The sequence below is a fragment of the Dasypus novemcinctus genome, chromosome 3 (genome assembly GCF_030445035.2).
Source record: "Dasypus novemcinctus isolate mDasNov1 chromosome 3, mDasNov1.1.hap2, whole genome shotgun sequence".
NCBI classification, from domain to species: Eukaryota; Metazoa; Chordata; class Mammalia; order Cingulata; family Dasypodidae; genus Dasypus; species Dasypus novemcinctus.
In genome coordinates, this window is record NC_080675.1 from 34670036 (window position 1) to 34689112 (window position 19077).

The following is a 19077-nucleotide window of genomic DNA, read 5'->3' on the forward strand; positions in this document are numbered from 1 at the left end:
ACATTACTGATTTTTGCATGTTGATCTTGTATCCTCCCACTTTGCTGAATTCATTTATTAGCTCAAGTAGCTTTGTCATAAACATTTCAGAATGTTCTAAGTATAGGATCATGTCATCTGCAAATAGTGTGAATTTTAATTCCTCTTTTCCTATTTGGATGCCTTCTGTATGTTCTTCTTATCTAATTGCTCTAGCTAGAATTTCTAGTAAAATGTTGAATAACGCTGGTGACAGGGGGCATCCTTGTCTTGTTCCTGATCTTAAAGAGAAAGCTTTCAGCCTTTCCCCATTGAGTATAATGTTGACTGTGGGTTTTTCATATATACTCTTTATCATATTGAGGAAGAACCAACTTTTGGTTTTGTTGATTTTCTCTACTGTTTTTGTTGTTCTCAATTTCATTTATTTCTGCTCTAATCTTTATTATTTCTTTCCTTCTGATTGCTTTGGGATTGGTTTGCTGTTCTTTAGCTGGTTCCTTCAGGTGTTCAGTTAGGTATTTGAATTTAGCTATTTCTTCTTTTTTAATATATGTGTTTGGGATATAAATTTCCCTCTCAACTCCGTGTTCACTGTATCTCTTAAGTTTTGTTGTGTTCTCATTTTCATCTCAATATATTTATTAATTTCTCTTACAAGTTCTTCTCTCATCCACTGATTGTTAGGAGGTATTTTTTAGCCTCCACACACTGGTGAGTTTTCCTTTATCCTATCCTTTAATGATTTCCAGCTTCATTCCATTATGATCTGAGAAGGTGGTTTGTATAATTTAATCTTTTTATATTTATTGAGACCTGCTTGTGACCCAGCATGTGGTCTATTCTGGAGAAAGACCCATGGGCACTTGAGAAGAAAAGTAAAACCCACAGATTTGGGATGCAATGTTCTGTATATGTCTGTTAGATCTAACTCGTTCATCACATTGTTCAAATTCTCTGTTTCCTTGTTGATCTTATGTCTAGTTGCTCTATATAATGATGTAAGGGGTGTGTTGAAGTCTCCAAGTATTATTTGTAGAGATATCTACTTCTTCTTTCAGTTTTGCTAGTCTGCCTTATGTATTTTGGGGCACCCTGGTTAGGTGCCTACATACTTATGACTGTTACTTCTTCCTGGTGCATTGTCCTTATTAATATATAATGGCCTTCTGAATCCCTTATAATTTTTTTGCATTTAAATTCTTATTTGTCTGATATTAGCGTAGCTACTCTGCTCTTCTTTGGTTACTGTTTGCGTGGATTATCTTTTCCCAACTTTTCACTTTTAACCAATTTGTATCCCTGGGTCTAAGGTGAGTCTCTTGTAGGCAGCATATGGATGGCTCATTTTTTTAAAATCCACTGTCAGTCTCTGTCTTTTGATTGGGGTGTTTAATCCATTCACATTCAATGATATTACTGTAAATGCATTATTTACTTCCACCATTTTATTCTTTGGCTTTCTTATGACATATCTTATTCTCATGTCTTTTTACTCTTTTGGTTTTATCCTTTCTGCTTGTCTTGCCTTCCACACTCTCCTCCTAGGCCTTCTCTCCTATTCTCTTTTTCTTTGGGGCTGTAAGGCACACTTTAATACTTCCTGCAAAGGCAGGTTCTTTTTTTTACAAACTCTTTTAGTTTTTTTAATTTGTGAATATTTTTAACTCACCTCCTTATTTGAAGGACAATTTTGCCAGATCATTCTTGGTTGGCAGTTTTTCTCTTTCAGTATCCTAATTATATCAGACCACTGTCTTTTCACTTTCATGATATCTGATGAGAAATGTGACTAAGTCTTATTGAGCATCCCTTGTAGTAATGATTTGTTTCTCCCTTGTTGCTCTCAAAATTTTCTCTTTATCTTTGGCGTTTAACACTCTGAATAGTATGTATCTTGGAGTAGGTCTATTTGGATTTATTCTGATTGGGATACACTGTGCTTCTCAAACATGTGAATTCATTTTATTCATGAGAATTAGGAAATTTTCAGCCATTACCTCCTCAAATACTTTCTGTCCCTTTTCCTTTCTCTTCACTTTCTGGAACTCCCATGACACATATGTGGTTGCATTCATGTTATCGTTCAACTCCCTGAGACCCTGTTTCATTCTTTTCTTTCTCTTTTCTTCTCTCTCCTCACTTTCAGTTGTTCTGTCTTCTGCATCACCTATTCTTTCTTACATCATTTCGAGTCTGCTGTTATATGCATCTAATGTGTTTTTTAAAATTTATTTCTCTCCCCGTTCCCCCCCCCCCCAATTGTCTTTTCGTTGTGTGTTCACTGTGTGTCAATTTGCTGTGTGTTCTTCTGTGACCGCTTCTATCCTTATCAGTGGCACTGGGAATCTGTGTTTCTTTTTGTTGAGTCATCTTGTGTCAGCTCTCCATGCGTGCAGTGCCATTCTTGGGCAGGCTGCACTTTCTTTTGCGTTGGACGGCTCTCCTTACAGGGCACAGTCCTTGCGCGTGGGGCTCCCCTATGCAGGGGACATCCCTGCATGGCAGGGTACTCCCTGTGCACATCAGCAGTGTGCATGGGCCAGCTCCACACAGGTCAAGGAGGCCCGGGGTTTGAAGCGTGGACCTCTCATGTGGTAGGCGGACGCCCCATCCATTAGGCCAAGTCTGCTTCCTTCCCTAATGTGTTTTTTATCTTATCTCTTGTATCTTTCTTTCCCATAAGCTCTGTTGTTTTTCTATTCAAGTTTTCAAATTCTTCTTTGTGCTTTCTCAGTGTCCCTGATGTCCTTTAGCCATACTTTTCAACTCATTGATTTGATTTAGGAAATGAGTATGAATCTCATTGATTAGTTGTCTCAAATCCTGTGTCTCATCTGGAGATTTGACATATTCCTTTTCTTGGGCCATATCTTCTTTTTCTTAGTATGGCTTTTAATTTTTGCTGATGTCTAGGCATCTGATTATGATGGTGAGTTTACTCTGATGCTCATTTTCTCTTTTGAGTAGGGATTTAGTGATGGGTGGTTGTGTGTTACTGCCATTTTTTATTAATTCAATCTTTTCTAGCTCTTTATGATTATACCTGTTTAGTTGCTCAAATCTGGGCGATGGACCCAGTAATGGGTTGCTGACTTGCTTCCAAGGGCCTTGGGAGGAAAGGCTTTAAGTAAAGGCCCAAAGGTCTCTCATTTGATGCTTTTAATTTCTTTGTGTGCACGTCCTTGTTCTGCCAGCAGATAGTGCTCTTTAGCAACTCTCTCAATTCAAACCCTGGTCAGAATGTGTTTGCTGTAATCCGGATAGCAACAACATGATAGAAGTTCCTGCCTCGGGGCTATTCAGAGCCTTGGAAATCAAACTTTTTCAAAGGCTGTTCCCCAACCTTTGCCAGCAGCCCCCTCCCTTTCTCAGATAAGAAATAATTCCACTTTCCTCTGCATCCTCAAAAACTAGTCCTGGTCAGTAGGGAGGGTGCTTGAGAGGGTTGGATTTTTTCGTCCTGTGCAATCTTCTAGGGCAAACAATGGCATGTCCCCACCTGGCCTGCAAGGCTCGTGGATACAGCAGGCCAAATTTGTTAACCAAGAGCTGAATCAGCCTTGAACTGCATTCCTCTCTCTCCCCTTTCCCCTGGAGGAGGTGGACTCTTGAGGCCAGAGAATTCAAAGCTGCCTGCTCCAAGGGTGGGGGGTTTGGGTGCAGGTACCTGCAGCTGCAACTTTTACTCAGTTTTCCTGTCAGAATTATTTTTCTTTGCCTCTCCTCATCTGGGTGGTGTCCAGCCTCCTCCTGGTGCCCTAAACCCTAGAACATTTTTTTCCAGGCCACTTCTGCCTGTCCTTTAGCTATTTTTCTGGGAGAAAAGTGACTCCTGTGTCTCTCTTATCCTCCATCTTCCCAAAAGTCTATTCTTAACATTTCTTTTTGTATCATAACACTGTACTATGAAAAGAGAGCGACAAAAGGTGATTTAGAAAAAAACATATAACTTATCTAGTCTGTTTTCTTACGTACAAATAAGACTATAGCTAAGGTTACAAGCCAGGTGTTCATCTATACTATAACTTTCCTAGAGAATTCATAATCTCCTTTGTCTTTACAAAAGTTGATTGTATTGATGTTGTATAACATAAGAAATATTTTGGTATATAGGTCAATTTTGCTTAAAAGTTGAGGCTTTGCCTTTTGTTCACCATATACTTCAATTGTACTCCCCCAGTCTGTCGCTTAAGCGGATATTGTAACATTTTAACCACCATTCCTGCCCTGCTATAAGGAGAGAGAAAAGCCAAGTGCTGGTAGAGGCAATAAGACATTGAGGTTAAGGTAATTAATAATTTGCTCATTAGCAAAAATGTTACGCAGGAGGCAGATTAGAAAGAGTCTAAGTTTCTGAAATAACAATGTGGGGAATCATTTTATATAACTTCTCTGAAAACTTATACCACTTATATAATAGACAAAAAAATGTAAAAGAAACTGTAGGGACTCAAAAAAATGTAAAAGAAACTGTAGGGACTCAACTTTCTTGACCTACTAAATGAAAAGAGGAAATTATAGTAAATCTCTTAATAATAGGAGTAGTATTACAAACTTCTGAATATAGCAAGAAGGTAAAAAAATTATAGTATAGGGGCATTTTGCCTTGATGTTGGACTTCTAAGCTTCAAAAGCGTGAGAAAATAAATGCTTGGTATTTGTGTGGTATCACCGTATGGTATTTGTCATAGCACCTCTGGCAAACTAAGATACTTCCTAACAGCCATACAATTTAAAAGAACCTATAAATATTCCACTAAAAAATAATTTAAAGCAAAAAAACACATCTGGAAGCACTCTTACTAAGATTCCAAGTACAGATTTTTTTTAATAGGGAATACTGTTACATTTCTTAAATTAGGGCCTTTGAAAGATCTAACTGCACTAGAATATAAAATATAATTTTATTCAAAATAATCTTCAAAATAGGGGAATGGGTGTGGAGCTCAGTAGTTGAGTGCCTGCTTCCCAGGTTCAATCCATGGTACCTTCTAAAAGAAAAAAAAAAAAGAATAATCTTCAAAATACATTATAATTTAACCCATAGTTTATAGTGTGAAGAGTGCTGTAACAAAAATGCTGACAGGAAACAAAACTAATCATTGTTGACATTCTGCAACTGTCTCGAACATTCTGCTACTTTTATCATAGTGGCAGTAGATTTCTTAAGGGATATTTTGGAAATTTTGTAGGGGCTTTCAGTTAAAAAATGATAAGGGGTTCCTATTGGATGTCCTCCAATCCATGGAACAATTCTGCATAACAAAGAATTGTTATAATTAAGTCATTATATTGATTTTTTTAAAATTCTGTTTAGTTAGATATTATTACCAAGGAATTTCACCTCAGGATAGTAAGGGGAACATTATAAAATATTTGTAATGTATGCTTATCAAAAATGTTTAAACTTAATCTAACCCGGCCTATACAACTCATTCTCAATTTATAGGAAACAGGATAAAGGAACAAATTAAAAGATATTATAAGGGCATTCTATGGGACAAAGAGTCTAGTCTCTGTAATAAGTCTCTATCATGAATAAAGAGAGAGGGGAGATCTAATAAGAATGTCCACTAAGGCCCATACATTATGCTACGCATTGAGTTATAAAAATAAGTCTGTTACTATACTCAAGTAATTTACTAGTAATCAATTCAATACTTGGATATTATCAAACAAATTTTCAGAGTTCTTATTTCTCTAAAGGGCACAAAAATAGCAAAAAAGACAAGATATTAAAGCATTATTGGAAAACGGATGTGGCTCAAGTGATAAGGCTTCTGCCTACCATATGGGAGGAAGTGGGTTCAATCCTTGGGGCCTCCTGGTAGAAAAGAAGATAAGAAAGTATGCCTGTGTGGCAAGCCAGTGCCTGCGTAGTGAGCCAGTGCCCACATGAGCCAGTACTGGCGTGAATGAGTCACACAGCAAGATGATGACACAACAAAAGAGAGACGAAGGGGAGAGTCAAGGTGAAGTGCAGCAGAAACCAGGAACTGAGGTGGCACAGCTGACAGGGAACCTCTCTCCACATCAGAGGTCCCCAGGATTGAATCCTGGTGAATCCTAGAGGAGAAAAAACGAGAAGACCAAAAAGAGAAATAGACACAGAAGATCACACAGAGAATGGACACAGCAAAAACAGTAGGGGAGGGGGAGGAGAGAGAGGGAATAAATAAATAAGTGAATCTTTTTTTTAAAAAAAGCATTATTAGTACCATTTCTCGGCCTCCAAGAGATCTTGATTCACACTATTGGTGCTGCGCTCTCTGCCATCAAATGTGCGGATTTTGGGATATTCTGTTCTTCCTGCACATGCTGCTCTCATTTTCGAATTGAAAGCAGCTTGCGCTATCTGCTTATATTGCTTCCTGCTCATCAGGATCTGTTGCTTCACTTGGTGTAGAGCATCTAAAAAGAATCTTTCCACCTCCGTTCTCTCATCTAGTATGTTCTTGGCTAGCTTCTTCACTCGATTCATTTCCCTGTCCTTCATCTGAAGAAGCTGCTGCAGTTTGTCGATTTCTACCTGACCAGCTTGATTCTCTATCATTGCGTGTTGCTGCAGTTTTAAAACTTCTGCCTCAAACTCTTTGGTCATACAACTCAGGGCAGTCTCCAAGCTCATCACCTTTTTCTGAAGAGTTTGGATTTGTGATTTCTGCTGAATAAGTTGCATAATCTTTTCCTTAACCAACAGATCATTGATTTCCTAAAAACAGAATGATGAAAGAGATAAGAAGAAACTCAAAAGTTCCTCTCTAATTTTCATTTCTTCCTGGTTATTTGAGTTTGATGCCAGGTTAAAAATGTGATATTTTGGTATTTTGTATATAGAGAGTAAAAAACATCCTAGGGTTTTAGTCTGGACTTGTTATGGCAATCCACTAATATTGCTGATTAAGAAACTTTCTTTCCTCTAAAATTCCGAAAGATTTACTGTTTTGTATTATCAAAAGAGTAATTAATTCTAAAATCAACAAGACTGTACAGTAAAACATTAATTTTGCAACTTATAAACTGGAAACTGGCGGTCAGCTAGTTGGCTATCCCAATATCCAAAACTCTGCTTTTATCTACAAAGGCAGTAAGTGAACTGCCAACTGAAAGTCTATATTTTCCAGCCTCCCTTGTAGATTAGCATAGCCATGTAACTAAGTTCTAGCCGTATGAGATAAAGTGGAAATGTGGATAGGACTTCAGTGAGACCTCTCAAGGAAAGGGGCGCAAGTTTCCTTCTTGTCCTTTTCCCTTCCTGCTGTTTGGAGTAATGATTAGAGTTCCAACAGCCAACTTGGGCCATGAGGTGAATGAGAACACACCACATAATGTAGAGCAGAGTTAAGGAAACTGGTCTGTTGAATTTGTGAAACTACCATTCTACTTCAGAATTTCTTACCTCAAGGCTTCCTTCAGATGAAAGAATAAATCCTTCTATGGTGAAGCTACTGTTTTTAGGTTTGTTACTCACAGCTGAAACTATTCCTAATTGATTCAGAGGCCAACACTATACACAAAGCAAAAGGAGTATTCTAAAGTACTAGAGAATAAAGTTTTATGTTTATGTTTCTGATACATTTTTTTTAAAGCCTAGTCTAATACTTCTTACAAGTCACTCAGCAATTAATCCTTTCAGGTAAGGAAAACTATCCAAATAGAAGTTGGTCCCAAAATCCTTATATATCACTATTATACTCAACTCTTAGTACTTGCCAATCTAATCCTAAGGGGGAAAAAAGGTAAGAAACGAAAGTTTAAACTAGAGTGAGAACCTTTTGATTTAAAAGGAAAGTTTGTGTGTCTTGCAACTTCTGGGAGTTTTTTTGTAAATTATCAGCTTCCTTCAGGTGGTATGCAAGAGCTTTCTGGAGATAAACGTTCTCTTTAAAAACATTTCTTCCAGCATTGTTCAATTGCCTGAAATAGATAAATATATATAAGAGCCTAAAACACAGGTGTAAGTTTTAGACATTACTAAATCATAAAAATGATTGCTTCACCACCCAACATTAATAATAATGGCCACAACTTATTTAGCATATGATGGGTATTCATTAGGTATGGATATTTGACTAAATTTCTTGCCAGTGGAAAAGTGAGGAGTGATATGTTACTTCCAGTCCAAGGCAGTGAAGAGCAGGCATGAGTTTCCATGCTCTCTTCTGTCCTCATGACTGGAAGTAAAGAACCCCAGGATAGCAGAGGTACAAGATGGAAGCAGCCCATGTTCCTGAATCATCATTGGAAAAGAGCTGCCAAATCCACACTGGATTATGTGAGCAAGAAATAAACCATTGAAGGGAAATGGATGTGGGTCAACCAATTGGGCTTCCATCTACCATATAGGAGGTCCAGGGTTTGATGCCCAGGGCCTCCTGGTGAGGGCAAGGTAGCCCACGCAGCGAGCTGACCCACACAGAGTACTGGCCCACATGGGAGTGCTGCCCTGTATCAGAATGCTGCCCAGTGTGGGAAAGCCGCCCCTTGCAGGAAATGCTGGCCAATGTGGAGAGGTGGCACAGTAAGATTATGCAACAAGAGACACAGAGGAGAGAAAATAAGAAGACACAGCAGAACAGGGAGTTGAGGTGGCACAAGCGAGTAATTGCTTCTCTCCCATTCCAGAAGGTCCCAGGATCAGTTCCTGGAGCCGCCTAATGAGAATACAAGCAGACACAGAAGAACATACAGTGAATGGACACAGAGAGCAGACAATGGGGGGAATGGGGATGGGGTTTGTGTGAGAAATAAAGAAAATAAATCTTTAAAAAGGAAAAAAAAGAAACCATTGAGATATGGGGATTTATTTTTTAACACAATTCAGGTTAGTGGTACTTTGACTAATATACCTTATGATAACTCTGCAAAGATAGTGTATTAACCCAGTTTTAGATGAAGACATTAAATTTCCAAAAAGTTAGGAAATCTTCTAAGGTCTTCACAAGTTGAGAACTAAAGTCTGACTTCAAAGTTCAGGTTCTTTCCGCCACACCATGCTGCTATACAGGAAGGGTAAGGGGAGAAACAGGAAGAGGGACACAAAGAGTATCCCAGTGGGAGAGATGGTAGGCCAGAAAACTTAAAGAAAACAAGCCAGAAGAGAAGGGGAAAACAATATGATACTCAAAATATGAGATGAACAAAACAGACCAGCAGAGAGGTAAGAAAGAAAAGGGAAACAGCAGTCTCTTACACAACAGCTTCATGGTGGGCTCTCTCAGCCAGCATTATTATCTTCTTTTCAGCTTCTTTTTCTAGTCTGTGCTAAAAAATAAAATAGGCTGTTTAAATATAGAACTCCATTTCTAACAACAAATTTGATACATCAAAAACTTTTTTTTAAAACCACAGTTAGAAAAAAAGAAAGAAAGAGAAACTAAGGAGATAATGACAGTTAAATGCAATACATGATACTGGATGGGATCTAAGAATGGAGAAGAAAAGGCTCAAAGAACATTACTGGGATATAAACTGGAATTTAGAATGTACGCTTTATATCAATGTTAAATTTCTTCAGCTTTATAACTGTACTTCAGGTGATTTCGAAAGCGAATATCCTTGTTCAAAGGAAAGGTACATGGAAGTATTAAGTGTTCAAGGATTATGATTTGTGCAACCTGCTCTCAAATGTTCATAAAATAGATGATAGAGAGATAGAAGGATGGATGGATGGAAGGGATAGAGGGAGGGAGGGGAGAAGGAAGAGAAAAAAAGGTAGCAGAATTTAAAATATGGTAGATCTGAGTATCTGAAAGTTGGGGTTATGTCTGAAGTTCTCTGTATGGAGTTTGTTTGGTTTTTGCACTGTATTGTAAGTTTGAAATTATTTCAAAATAAAAAGTTAAAAAAACCAAGCAGGTATTTTAGAATTTCAAGTAAAATACAGTAGGCTGCCAGCAAAGGGGACTTTGTGAACACAGGCCCCATAAGGAACCTCCTAATTTCCCCATTTAAAGAAGCAGCATGAAATATAAAGGAGGAGGAAAAATAATCCACATCAGTTTTGGAAAGCCGAACTGGGACGTATCTCTACTAAATACAATGCTAATATGATGAGAGTCATTTATTCAATCATTCAACAGATGCCTATAGAGCATTAACAGTGTGTCAGGTTCTGTTTTAGATAGTGGAGATTCAGTGCGGAAGATAGACAAGATCCCTCCCTGTCATCTTGGAGTTTATAGTCTATGGTGGGATTAAACAATAAGCAATATTAATACTTAAAATGTATTGAGCATTTACTACGTGCCAGACAAGGTTCTAAGAAATTTACATTTATTATTTAATTCCTACAACAACCCTATGTAACAGACACTATTACTATCCCCAAAAGGGACTGAAGAAACTGAAGGACAGAGAGGTTAGTGACTTGCCCAAAGTAATATAACTAGTAAATGACAGAGCAGAGGTTCATATAGAGGCAAAGTTTTGCTGTACTACCTTCCTAACAAGTAAAGAAATAAATAGTGATGCCATAAATGCTATAAATGAAATAAATGGGGTAATGAGATAGAGAGTAGCTGGGGGAGGTCATTTATGTTGAAGTTTAGGGAATATCTCTGAGGAAATGATACTGAGCACTGAAGAATGAACAATGACCCAGAACTGGAGGAAGAACATTCCAGGAAGAGGGAGTAGCAAGTACACAAAATATGAAAGTGGGTAAAGGCTTGGTGGTTTAAGAGACAAAAGGAACTAGAAGGTTTGGTTGTTTGAAGTGTATGGACCCCAGAAAAACATGTTCTTAAATCTAATCTGTTCCTGTGGGTGTAAACCCTTTGTAAGTATGATCTTTTGATGAGGCTACTTCAGTTAAGGTGTGATCCACCTGATTCAGATGGAACTTTCTTAATGAAGTCCTTTATAAACAGAATGAATACAAAGAAAGAGACAGGGAAAAAACCACAGAAGCAAAGAAGTTGAAATCAAGGAAACCCAGAAGAGAAGGGAGAGATCAGGAGATGCTGCTGTATGTCTTGACATGTAGCAGAGGAGCCAAGAATCGCCAGCAGTTGATCTTAGGGAAGAAATCATCACCTTAATAATGCCTTGATTTGGACATTTTCTCAGCTTCAAAACTTTAAGCTAAAAAATTCCCATTGTTTAAGTCAACCCATTTCATGGTATTTGCTGGAGCAGCCTAGGAAACTTAACCAGATGAACAAGAAAAAATCAAAAACAAAAGCTGATAACCTGTGAGAAATCCTTTTTATGACCAGGTGGATCACGTTGAGATATGAGATGAATGGAAAGGGACTATTGGAAAGTCCACTGCCACGAAACAGGAGCACTGGGGCGCAAACCACCTCAGGAGAAATAGCTATGAGGTTCGTATTTAACATAGTGAGGAGACGCTACTGTGGCTGGTCAACACAATACTCAATTCCATCCTCCTTTTTCCTTCCAAGTTTCCACTAGTGGCTGGAAAAACAAAATACTCACTTTCCCAGCATACTTTGTAACATGGATCTGGCCAATGAGATGTAAGAAGAAATCTGCCGGAAGCTTCTGGGAAAGTTTTTAAGGCTTCCAGAGAAAAAGGCCAGATACAGCAGAAGCCTCCCTTCTTCCTGCCTTAAAACACAGACGAAGCTTGGAGCTGCAGTAACCAACTTGCAAACATGAGGGAAAGGCCAGCAGCCACCACCTCCAGACATAAAAATCCTATTTATGTCAGCAGATATTCTGTAAACTGACCAAGCACTTCTATCCTTTGTTTACTGACTACTACACCAAGGAGAAGAGATCAAGGTTAGGGTGAGATGCAGGGAAGAGGCAACTGAGAGCAACCCACTCCTGAGGGGTTCCAGTCTTAACAGTGCCTCAGGGAGAAAGCACCAGGATGTTGCTCCAGCCACATTCCCTAAAGGCTATTCCATGTACAAAATGGACACCTAGAGATACTTTTTAAGACAATTCCATTATCTAAACCTGATATAAGTACTAAATTTGCCCAACCTGTAACATCCCTACCAATTTCTTTTTTTTAATCTAATGTAGTTTATTACATTGTTTGATTTCTATATGCTGACACACCCCTTGCATTCTTTTTTAAATTTTTTTAATTGCCTTTTTTTAAAGATACATAGATCACAAAAAATATTACATTTAAAAAATATAAGAGGTTCCCATATACCCCATTCCTCCCACCCTACCAATTTCTGAAAGAACCTGTTCAATTCTTCCCTGAGAATGAAAAAGTTAAAGAAAAAATTAAAAATTAATTATGAAAAATCATGGGGTCTCTGAAAAGATTCTGCAGAAGAGAAGTATTCCAATGCACTTCCTACAACTTAGAGAATTAGAATTAACTTCAAAGACACAAGAGAAACTTGGAAGTCTGTGATATGATAATGAACATTTTGGGGGCCACTTTTATTAACATCCTTAGCAAATCTTTAGTTCAGTTTGATCAGGTGAACACCTCCACATGTACCAGAGTGACCTGTCCAATCTCATCTCCCCTATAAATCTGGGTTCCCACCAGGGAACACCAAACTGAAGGAGATGTGTCCTGAAGACAATCCCTAAATGGCAATCCCTCTTGAGGATTTCAAGAATCTCTGAATGGGAGGGAAAATAAATGAGACACTGAGACCTCTAGAGTAGAAGGTTTTGTTTTCCTTGTTTTCTATGCTGCTATGATTTGATAACAATTTTCTAATACGATACCAAACTGCAAGGTCACTATATCTCGGAATGCATATAAATACACACATGTTGTAAACTCAAGATTTCTTAATTAATCCTAATAGTCTGTACCTTTTCTTCAAAAAACCTGCTTTCCAATCTTCTAAGAGTTTCCTGGTGTTTCCGCTCTGTGTTTCTTAAATTCTCCTTCAGCTAAAATTAAAATAACAAAAAAAGAAATGAAAGACTGTCAATAGGAAAAGGGGTTGAGATTTGGGTACATTCTTAGAAAAGTTTCAATAAAGAAATGTTCTCTGTAATACATTTTACCTCTTAATCCAGAACATATTAAAAAAAAACTGTGTCCCTGCCTCAGTACCATATTTCCCACTCTCTAGATTTATGAGACCAGTACTGAGTTTTTAAAAGCCTTTCATGAGCATTCAGATAAGTAGTTCTCATAATCGTATTTTCCAAAAAAAGCTTCCCTTTTTAGAAAATTCTCCCTAATATGAATCTAAAAAACATCCTCCTGTGACTCCAGAGATGGATCCTATTTCAGCTTTCTAAAATCATATAGAATAAGGGAAACGGACTTTGGCCCAGTGGTTAGGGCGTCCGTCTACCATATGGGAGGTCCGCGGTTCAGGCCCCGGGCCTCCTTGACCCGTGTGGAGCTGGCCATGCGCAGTGCTGATGCGCGCAAGGAGTGCCGTGCCACGCGAGGGTATCCCCCGCGTGGGCCCACGCGCAAGGGGTGCACCGGTGAGGAAAAGCCGCCCAGCATGAAAAGAAAGAGCAGCCTGCCCAGGAATGGCGCCGCCCACACTTCCCGTGCCGCTGACGACAACAGAAGCGGACAAAGAAACAAGACACAGCAAATAGACACCAAGAACAGACAACCAGGGGAGGGGGGGAAATTAAATAAATAAATAAATAAATAAATAAATAAATAAATAAATAAATAAAATAAAATCATATAATTTAAAAGGGACATAAAATTCTTCTAAGCAAAGAAAGCTGAGCTAATTTTAAGTTGTAATCCTCTGATCTATATTTACTGGCAAGTATGAATCAAATCGACTGCATACTGATGTTCATAGCAGTATTATTCACAATAGCCAAAAAGTGGAGGTAACCCAAGTGTCCATCAACAAATGAATGGATAAACAAAATGTGGCATATATGTACAATGGAATATTATTCAGCCATAAAAAGGAATCAAGTTCTGATACATGCTACAACATGGATGTGACAGGTTGAATTATGTGCCCCAGAAAAAAAACATGCTCATAATAGTTTTTTATAGGAGATATCATAGATTGAACCCAGGACCTCATACATGGGAAGCAGGCACTCAACCACTGAGCTACATCCGCTCCCCGATGAGAATTAGTTTTTCCATTTTTTTGTTTTGTTTTTAGGAGGTACTGGAAATCGAACCTGAGACCCCATATATGGGAAGCAGGTGCTCAACCACTGGAGCTACATCAGCTCTCCAACATGTTCATAAACTTAACCCATTCCTGTGGGTGTAAACCCATTGTAATTATGACCTTTTGAAGATGTTATTTTTAGTTAAGGTGTGACCCAACTGAATGAGGTTGGGCCTGAATCCTATTACTGGAGGCTTTATGAAGAGAAAGCCATGTGGAGAAGCAGCTGGAAGTCAGTGGAACCTGGAAGAGAAAGGGGAGGACACCGTGATGGGACAGGAAAGCTAAGGAACCGAAAGAATGCTGGCAGCTAGCACCAGAATACCACAGTCTTCGGGAAGAAAGCATCACACTGCTGACACATTAATTGTAGACTTCTCCTAGCCTCAAAACCATGAACCAATAAATTCCCATCATTTAAGTCAACCCATTGTGTGGTATTTGTGTTAGTAGCCTGGGAAATTAAGATAATGGGTGAACCTTGAAAACATCATGTTGAGTGAAATAAGCCAGACACAAAAGGACAAATATTGTATGATTTAATTTACATGTAATAACTAGAATATGCAAATATATCATAAAGACAGAAAGAAGATTACAGATTATCAGGGGCAGAGGGTGGGGAAGAATGGGAAGTTAATGCTTAATTAGTACAGAATTTCTGTTTGAGATGATGGAAGAGTTGATGGTAGCACATTGTGAATGTAATCAACACCATTGAACTGTATACCTGAAAGTGGTTAAAATGGGAAGTTTTGTGTTATATATATGTTAACACAATAAAAAAATTTGTTTAACCCTATAGAACTGTTAGACACAAAGAATGAACCCTAATGTAAACTAGGGACTTTTTAGTTAATAAAATAATTATAATATTGGTTCATCAAATGGAACAAATCTACAGCAGTGATGCAAAATGTTAATAACAGGGAAAACTGTATGTGTGAGGGGGCAGTAAATGGAACCTCTGTACTTCCTATATGATTTTTCTGTAGACCTATAACTTCTCTAAAAAGTAAATGAAAAACAAAAAACAGGGGAAGAGGTGTAACTCAGTGGTTTGAGTGCCTGATTCAATCTCCTGGTACCTCCTAAAAAAACAAAAACAAAAACAAAAAACAAAACAAAACCAACAAAACACAGGAGCAACATGGTGCCTAATGACTGCTTAAACCAAAGAAAATAGTAGAAGAATTACAAAGTTCTTTAAGTTCTTATTTTTTAGGTAAAAATAAATTGAGTGTATGAACAAGTTATATGAAGGTTAGGAAAGTGCCATTTATCCCTAACTTAGATGTTTCCAGTTACATTATATTCATTTATTCTAATCAATAGTTTATTCTTCTCTTTTTGAGATATTGAATTTGGAAACTCTTTTTGTTTAACCATCGGTCTTTGCTTCTCCTCCAGATTTTTAAATCTTTGATCTGCATTGGCAGGAAATCCAGACACTAGTATAAGCCTTGAAGATAATTTTCTACTGTACTCAATAAATGTGCATTAAATAAATGTTTAAAACACACACACAAAATAATGAAATCAGATTGTAATTGGTAAAATCAATCTAATATTTATGCCATTAAAAAAAGGCAGTAGAAATCTGATTTATTGGACTTACCACACTCAGCTAAGATGGAGTTGAAGAAGGACAACCACCACACCATGGAGCCTAGAGGGATTACAACTGAAAATGGGAGGATTGCATCCAGCATCCAGGTGGAATCTGAGCCTCCTCTTGACATAGAGGTGCAATGGACACAACCAATCCAATGTCCACATAGAAGAGGTGGCATTGGATTGGGAAAAGTGGACATAATGGACAAAGGGTATGGGGAAAGGCAGGAAGAGATGAGAGGTGGAGGCGTCTTCGGGACATGGAGCTGCCCTGGATGGTGCTTCAGAGGTAATCACCGGACATTGTAAATCCTCACAGGGCCCACTTGATGGAATAGAGGAGAGTATGGGCCATGATGTGAACCAATGTATATGAGGTGCAGAGGTGCCCAAAGATGTACTTACCAAATCCAATGGATGTGTCATGATGATGGGAACAAGTGTTGTTGGGGGGGGGGGGAGAGGGGGGGTGGGGGGGTGGGGTTGAATGGGACCTCACATATATATTTTTAATGTAATATTATTACAAAGTCAATAAAAAATAAAAAAATTAAAAAAAAAAAAAAGGCAGTAGAGAAAGACTTTCCCATCAGACAGACCAGAGTTCAAGTGCTGGTTCTCTCACTTACCAGCTGTTTTACATTTGGCAAATCACTTAACTTCCCTAAGTCTCATTTCTGCATATATAAAAAGGGATAACAACAGTACTTATCTCATAGAGGCATGGTGAGAATTAAATATCAAATAATACATGTAAAGTACTTAGCATAGTAATATTTTAACATAAAGGTCTGTTATGTCTAATATTGCCCTCCCTTACACCTAATATTTTTCTTCATGATATCTGTTTTGTTTTAAATCTCCATTTTATATGATCTCTTTCAGATATTCTTCTTTCTTCCTGTATGTTTTCTTATGCGATTTTTTTGAAATGGCCTTTTACACTGTCAAAATTAATATTAATATACAAGGTTTATAGAAATATCTACCATCCAAGTGGGGGAGATGGACCTGGCAAACACCATTAGACTCCAAAAAAAAATCTTTCAAAAGGTAATTAGGCAATGCACATAAAAAATCTTTTTTTAAAAATTTATTTCTCTCCCCTTCCCCTATCCCCCATTGTTTGCCCTCTTGTGTCCATATACTGTGTGTTCTTCTGTGTCCTCTTGCATTCTTGGCAGCATTGGGAATCTCTTTTTTTGTTATTGTTGTGTCATCTTGCTGTGTCAACTCTCCGTGTGTGTAGCACCACTCCTGGGCAGGCTGTGCTTTTTGCGACTCCCCTTGAGGGGCACACTCCTTGCGCGTGGGGCTCCCCTACGCAGCGGACACCCCTGCAAAGCATTGCACTCCTTGAGCATGGCAGCATTGTGCATTGGCCAGCCAGCTCACCAAATAGTCCAGGAGGCCCAGGGTTCGATTTCTGGACCTCCCATAGAGTAGGCAGACGCTCTTTGAGTTGAGCCATATCCGTTTCCCTATAAAAAATCTTAAACAGCTCATGTTCCTTAACCCATAATTTCTATTTTTGAGGAGTTATTCTAAAAACTAATTAAAGATACTGAAAAAAAATTTGTTACTTAGATGTTCATCACAGTTTATAACAATGAGAAATTAGAAACAAGTCAATGTCCAACATAAGCAAGTAACCAATTAATAAATTATGAAACATCTACACAATGGAATTCTATGCATATATTCAAAAAATGTAGAAAAAATATTTTATAGCATCTAAAATGTTCACAAGATAGAAAGTGAAAAGATCAGGTTAAATAATTTGTACTTCATGACTTCATTTTTGTAAAACTAGCATATAAATGTTCAAATGTTTCTATATAGCAGAGGGGAAAAAAAAATATACACCAAAATATTATCAATAACAATAGTTGGGAACATACTTGGCCCAGTGGTTAGGGCGTCCGTTTACCACATGGGAGGTTGGAGGTTCAAACCCCGGGCCTCCTTGACCCGTGTGGAGCTGGCCCACGCGCAGTGCTGATGCGTGTCAGGAGTGCCGTGCCACGCAGGGGTGTCCCCCGCATAGGGGAGCCCCACGCGCAAGGAGTGCACCCCGTAAGGAGAGCTACCCAGTGCGAAAGAAAGTGCAGCCTGCCCAAGAATGGGGTCGCACGCACGGAGAGCTGACACAACAAGATGACACAACTAAAAGAAACACAGATTCCCGGTGCTGCTGATAAGGATAGAAGCGGTCACAGAAGATGACACAGCTAATGGACACAGAGAGCAGACAATGGGAGGTGGGATGGGGAGAGAATAAATCTTAAAAAAAAAATAACAGTAGTTAGCTCTAGGTAGTATAATTGGGGGGAGAGGAGTTTTTTTTCTTTTTTTATCTGCTAAATTTGCTGAAATGGGTAAAAGAAAAAAAGACACAAAGCACTATTTTTTTTAATTGCAATGATCTACCAATATATGCTTCCTCTGTTAATCAGAATAATTTTTTCTTTGAAATTTATACCTTGATACAGGGTACCTATTTGGAATGATGGAAATGTTTTGGTAATGGTTAGTGGTGATGGTAGCACAATATTGTGACCATAATTAACAGCACTGAGTGATATATCTTAATATGATTAAAAGAGGAAATGTTAGACTGTTAATAAAATAAAATTAAAAAAGAATAATCCATGGAACTACACTACACAGTGAACCTTAAGTTAAACCATGGACTTTAAATACTAGTACAATTATAAAAATGTGCTATCATCAATTTTAACAACTGTTCCATACCCATGCAAGGTGTTAGTGGTAGGGCTGGGTATGGGAATCATGTATTTTATGCATGATTGTTCTAAAAACCCATATAATTTTTCTCTAATAAAAAAACTATGCCTTGGAAATCTTTGATAATCTAAATAATTAGCTTTTTTTTTTTTAGGAAGTACCAGTGATTGAACCCAGGGCCTCATACATGGGAAGCAGGTGCTTAAACCACTGCACTATACTTGCTCCCTTAATTAGCCTTTTTAAATTTGTGCAATGATTTATATATATATATATATACACACATAATAGTATTAACTTTCTTAATTTATGTATAACTCCCAATTTAAAATCCATTAATCCCTACACATGGCTCAATTCTTAGACATTTGGGGTTCCATAGAACACCTTATTTTTTCCTATAAGCCAGTATCTTTTGCTTTTTAATTTAATTAAATTTTTTAAAAGTTTTATTTTTTATTTATTTCTCTCCCTTCCCCCCCCCCCCCCCCCCCCCAGTTTTCTGCTCTCTGTGTCCATTCTCTGTGTGTTTTTCTATGAACACTTCTATCCTTATCAGCAGTACTGGGAATCTGTGTTTCTTTTTGTTGTGTCATCTTGCTGTGTCAGTTCTCTGTGTGTGCGGCGCCATTCTTGGGAAGGCTGCACTTTCTTTCACGTGGGGTGT

At 38.1% G+C, this 19077-nt stretch overlaps 1 protein-coding gene across 2 annotated transcripts in view; it reads right to left on the bottom strand.

Annotated features, from left to right (window-relative positions):
* BBOF1 (basal body orientation factor 1) overlaps positions 1–19077 on the bottom strand; it is a 48895-nt gene that overhangs the window by 9753 nt on the left and 20065 nt on the right. Inside the window, exons 5-9 of one of the 2 annotated variants that reach the window (XM_004455138.5) lie at positions 12745–12825; positions 9176–9246; positions 7755–7899; positions 6201–6694; positions 4871–4973 (exon numbers count right to left, since the gene is read on the bottom strand). In XM_004455138.5, the coding sequence (XP_004455195.2) occupies position 4973; positions 6201–6694; positions 7755–7899; positions 9176–9246; positions 12745–12825 (792 nt within the window). In that variant the 3' untranslated portion in view covers positions 4871–4972. Of the gene's footprint in view, positions 1–4870; positions 4974–6200; positions 6695–7754; positions 7900–9175; positions 9247–12744; positions 12826–19077 lie in introns of those variants that run through there. The other variant, XM_004455137.4, reaches the window with a different exon arrangement.